This window comes from Macrobrachium nipponense, chromosome 4 (assembly GCF_015104395.2).
Source record: "Macrobrachium nipponense isolate FS-2020 chromosome 4, ASM1510439v2, whole genome shotgun sequence".
Lineage (NCBI taxonomy): Eukaryota > Metazoa > Arthropoda > Malacostraca > Decapoda > Palaemonidae > Macrobrachium > Macrobrachium nipponense.
In genome coordinates this window covers 146,424,604-146,430,452 of record NC_061100.1, presented here as the reverse complement: position 1 = coordinate 146,430,452, position 5,849 = coordinate 146,424,604, and the positions used below count along the sequence as shown (strand labels likewise).

Below are 5,849 nucleotides of genomic sequence, written 5' to 3'. Positions count from 1 at the left end.
TCATCGACATCCAGCACGGTGTCTGGAAGAGGTCTGTGCAGAGTCTCAGGAAGGAATGGAACCAGAATGCTCGCTATGATGCCGCCGCAGCCGAAGGTAACGCCTACAGACCACCAAGCAAGGGAGCCTTTAGGACGAGGGAAGAGAGCAGAAGAGAGATAATCAGAACAGTAATGAAGGACTTGCGGAGAAAATCGATAATGATCAAATCTTACGAAACAAATGCGTTCTGGTGATGTCTGAGTGTTAATCACGTATCAGTAAAATGTAATCTATCGATGTGTCAAAAGTTGGGCACATGAAAGATTCGTATGAAGGGATTTATGACATGTAATCGAAAATCCGAGCAAATACTGCTCAAATTTCCCATGAATATATTACCAGTAAATCCACGATCAGGGGAGCCACCATGAATCCTATATTGCAAGCGAAAATGGACAGGGCTAATCCACGGCTCCTCATAAGTGTTGGAAACAGTTCTGGTGTGTAGAGGAAGTTAACCTGAGGAGAAAAGAAGTCTCTGTTACAGGGGTGCATTCGCGCCACAGGAAAACATGTCACAAACACATTTCGGCAGCTTATTGCGCATACGTCACAAAACAAGGGTAGCATAAAAGTCAGTGACTTATTGGTAGTCCTGACTTTTATTCAGCGACTTATTGGTAGTCCTAAGTTCCTCGTTGGACAAGTGGTTCGGATCCCACAATAAGCTGTAGATCCCATTGCTAGGTGACCAGTTGGTTCCTAGCCACGTAAAAATATCTAATCCTTCGGGCCAGCCCTAGGAGAGCTGTTAATTATTCTCAGTGGTCCGGTGAAACTAATGATATTACTTAACTTATTGGTAGTCCTAACCAGTTTCCTCATACGAATTATCCAGCGTTGGCCAGCGATTCGTTGACTCGTTTTCAACTTGTTTGTGATTTGTATACGCAAGGCCGTCGACGTGTGTTTATGACATGTTTTACTACTGTGTGACGTATGGTAGAGGAAACGCAAAAGCTACGCAACTCATTCCGATGTTGCCCTAAGTGAATTCTGTATCATACAGGCTTCATAATACATAGCTTCTAGTGTATAAAGATACAATAATGCTGCAGGGCGATAATCTTTTAGATATGTTAAGGGATATCGCAGCAGTAATAGCAGCTCATTCTACTACTGTTACCATGAATCATGATTTACAAATGTTACTGACGATATTAACAAAGACGGTGATAATATTAGCATTAGTAAGTCGACAATAACAAGAAGAGCATCGTATTTGTAGCAACATCTCTCTCTCTCTCTCTCTCTCTCTCTCTCTCTCTCTCTCAAAACCTTAAGAATGAAGCTGCATACCTGAAAACTTGCTGCTACTAGTGTCAGTGCTGTCTTACCACCAGCGCAAATTTCAGCCAGTGGAGTGCTGGAAACAAAGAACAACTAGTTAATAGCAAAGAAGCTCACGTTAGGTAGTTGCTCAACTTGCGAATATCAATGTGTGTGTGGTGTGTGTGTGTGTGTGTTGGAGGGAGGGCGGAGTGTAATAAGCTTGCAGTTTAAAAAAAAAAAAAGAAGTCTGAATTCACGATTCTGAACACTTCTGCAATAAGGCAGCGACTTCTTCTACTGAGATGCGTTACTTTAGCCAAGAGTATCTACCCATTTTAAAGTATCAACATTTAAAATACTCATAGAAATGATAACCCCCAGAGCTTGAATGTACCCATATCGTAAAAAATGGCTATAATTTGAAGGTTATAACTGCAAGTTCAGATAATAAGCTAATATTAAGGTACCTTTCCAGTGCATACTTAATGGAATAATGCTGGACCTCACTGACCCCGGCATGGAAGACGGCAGGAGTGAGCGAGTTCGTTACCCCTAGGTTATCGTTGTTACACAGAAAAACTATCGTATATCTATGCATGTGGCAGTATATTTATATATCATAAAACTATGTAGTCGAGAGTTCATGGTTTATAGCCATTGAATTTGAAAATACACATATGTTCCTACAGCATAATACCAGTGGAAATGTGCCTTTCGGTGTGGTCAGATATATCATTTTATTCTATAGTAGATTCCCATCAGCCGTGCGTTTGATATCTAGGCCAGTCCCTTACGACGATCCTAGTTGACTGTTGATAAGCCAATGACAGGGCTGGAAACTCTCAGTCTCTCTCGAGAGTTCACATAGGTAGGATGTATGTTCCATCTCTTCTGAAATATACGTCTTTCAGGAGAGGTGGAACATACATGTTGCCTATGCGAACTCTCTCGAGAGACTGAGAGTTTCCAGCCCTGTCATTGACTTACCAACAGCCAATCAGGAGTGTCGTAAGGGACTGGCCTAGATGTCAGATGCACGGTTGATGTGAATCTACTATAGTATGTGGCTCAGTAACCTATATTCTCGGTCATTTGGCTATTCATATGTACGCTTATAAAATAACAAATGAAAAAAGAATCGAAGAACGGTTGTTTACGCGCCAAATTATGACGTACGGAAGTCGATCGAGCGAGGTCTCGATTGACACATAAAATGAGACGATAACAGAATGACAGCTTTAGATTTCCATCTAATTAAGGTAACTGAAATAAATATAAAATTGTTTTAATAAATGTAAAAACGAACATTTCTTTGCCAAGTGATATTGTGAAAGCACTTAATGTTTAGATCTATTTAATAGTCTCGTTATCATTTAATGCAATAGTATTTCAAAGAGACCCATGTAATAATATACATCTAAGTTTTTCTGTTAACATACGTTTACGGAGGGAATTATCTTTAGACGGCAAAGGAAAGCATATATTGTTTTTATATACGTTAGATTTTACCGCCAAAGGTTGAATAAGAATAGTCAGTGGTTTGGAAACGTGGCAAAACTGAATTATGCGGACACAGACACATACTATCTTTGCACAAGTACGTGAGAAGGTTTGTGCATGTTATATATCTAGCAAAACACTAAGATTTTAATTAAAATTGAAATAAAGCATAACTGTTTTTTTCATTATCAAAGATAAACACACACAAAGCTATATATACATACACACACACACACACACACACACACACATATATACTATATATATATATATATATATATATATATATATATATATATATATATATATATATAAGAACGAAAAAATAAGGTAAATGCCTGTGAGTGACTCATTTGTAATTCTGAGTAAATAAGAGGTAAGTCTTTGCTACGGCAATTGTTTCAAAAGACTTAAAGATAAAAACGCTTTTCTTTGGTATTACTGGGAGACCCATTTTGATTTGAGCAATGAACTATTTTTGGCGTATTTCATTCTTTCTTTGTGTAAGAAATAATGCAGATTATAAATAATAATGAATACTAATTTTTCGTAAACTGGGGATTCAATAACTTCGATCATTAAGAACGTGAAAGTGCGTGTTGAGAGAGGGTCTTACGTAGTAAATAATCACTTCATATGGAATACTTACCTTCAGGCACAGTCAGATCTATCATGAATAAGACCCCACCCACAGAAGGAAACCAGCAATGAGCCCTCGACGCCCTACCCTCATGCTCAAGGCGTCGCCAGCAGGATGGAAATCATGTCCATGGCTCCAGACAGAGAGATGTAAACAAAGGATCATTGCTGTGTAGTTGTAAGAGAACAAAGGATGTAAAGAAGAGTGTGGGTATTATCTTGTCAAATACATTTGTTTTAGGCTTCTAGAGCCTTGGCACTGGGGCACTTTCAGACATTCATCGTTCAAGGGCAAAGGAGTTCCCAAATCAGAGTTCAGGACCAAGTGGGTCGGAATGCTCATTATATGGGGCCATAAACATGTCATGGGGTGGGCGAGGTCGCTGAGGTACCCCCAGAGAATGTTTGGTAGAGTAACAGTTACTAGTAGTCTCATTGAGAGAAAGAAAAAAATAAATTAAGTAATAAATAATAATTGATTTAAGTATATATATATATATATATATATATATATATATATATATATATATTCTATATATAATATATATTATTATATATATATATATATATATATATATATATATATATATACTATATATATAGATATATATATATATATATATACATATATATTTTATATATATATATATATATATATATATATATATATATATATATATATATATATATATATATTAAGCATTATTATTTCTTATATAATATATATATATATATATATATATATATATATATATATATATATATATATATATATATAGTACTTCAGCATTCAATTATAAGTGTCCGAAGGAGTCCATGATACCAGATTTAAAGGGCCAAGTTTATTACATATGATACGTTTCGCACAACTGTGTGCATCATCAGTTTCCTGTGAATAAAATGCAAAGACATGTTTTATATTACAATCACATAAAGTTAAAAGGAATTCACAATTTTTAAAAAATAAGTCTAAAAAAGATTAAAAGAAAAGAAAAACAGTAAAATAAAAAGAGAGACTACTGAAAAACACCACCGTCCATGATCAGAAGGTGAAAATGGAATGATTTTACACGCTGGCAGAGAGATGCGCGACAACTATGCCAGGTACAGAGGTGACGAGGACAAATTACCGTTTAAAATTTAATGAGGGCACCAGTTCTTTTAATATATAACGACTCCAGGGCGTTGTTAGTTGGTCAGGATGTTTAACATAATCAATTATTGTAAAAAAATGTTCTGTTTCGATTTCAGTCTTGCATATTATTGAGTGGTTTCTGATATTGGAAAATTCTGGTTGTTTTATCCTTTGACCAGTACGGAAGCTAAAGCCCCAAATGGCTAGCAATATCTGACCCTCAGCAACCTCCGAGTCGATCCAACGTAAGAGCCCGACATCCAGGGCATGTGAATTTATAAAATAACGTTGGATCTCATGAAGGGCTGAAGGCGATCTTTAAAGTTAAAAAAACGATCGAATAGTGCAAGGATTACTCGACACACAAGCCTGACTTTAAGACAGGGAATTTCCTGTTCAATTATACGAGTGAGGTTTAAGATAAATTTTGAATCTGAAAAATACGGAAACAGTAGCATAAAATATTTTCTTCGGTACATCAAAAGTAGTTGATGATGGATGCAACAAAAATTTGGAAAGTACCTTGTTGTGATTTTATGTACTATATCTTGTGGAAATGAATTGGCTTTGACAAAGTTTGCCAAGAAAGTCATTTCGTTATGATATTTGCCATGAGGAAGAATATTTGAGAGCTCTATTAATCAGCGTATAGATGGTGTTGAGTTTAAATGAGTATTGGCAAGAGCTATAAAAGTTATTGGTTAAACCCGTATAAGTTCGTTTTCCTGTATACTGTAAACTCAACACCATCTATACGCTGATTAATAGAGCTCTCAAATATTCTTCCTCATGGCAAATATTTCATAACGAATGACTTTCTTGCAAACTTTTTCAAAGCCAATTCATTTCCACAAGATATAGTACATAAAATCACCACAAGGTACTTTCCAAATTTTTGCATCCATCATCAACTACTTTTGATGTACCGAAGAAAATATTTTATGCTGCTGTTCCGTATTTTTCAGATTCAAAATTTATCTTAAACCTCACTCGTATAATGTCATGACGCTCTAATTCCCTCTTCCAAAATATTCAAGTGAGTCAGTTACGTATAATTTATCTAAATGGCTTGTAAAAATTCTTACTCCTTTAGTAGGAAATATTTCTAACACGAATGTTTAAAAACAATGTTGATTTTATAACAATTGAATAGTTTTTAAATTTGAATTATGATTTTAATATGGTTTAGTTTTGATGTTGTCTCTTTATTTACAAAAGTGCCTGTAGATGACTTACTTGAATATTTGAAGAGGAATTAGAG

At 35.5% G+C, this 5,849-nt stretch overlaps 1 protein-coding gene across 1 annotated transcript in view; it reads right to left on the bottom strand.

Moving 5' to 3' along the window:
• Positions 1 to 357: 357 nt before the first annotated feature.
• The window catches only part of LOC135211545 (solute carrier family 22 member 20-like), a 35,178-nt gene continuing 29,686 nt past the window's right edge, over positions 358 to 5,849 (bottom strand). Inside the window, exons 10-11 of the mRNA XM_064244848.1 lie at positions 1,342 to 1,408; positions 358 to 501 (exon numbers count right to left, since the gene is read on the bottom strand). Coding sequence (XP_064100918.1) covers positions 358 to 501; positions 1,342 to 1,408 — 211 coding nt within the window. The remainder of the gene's footprint in view (positions 502 to 1,341; positions 1,409 to 5,849) is intronic.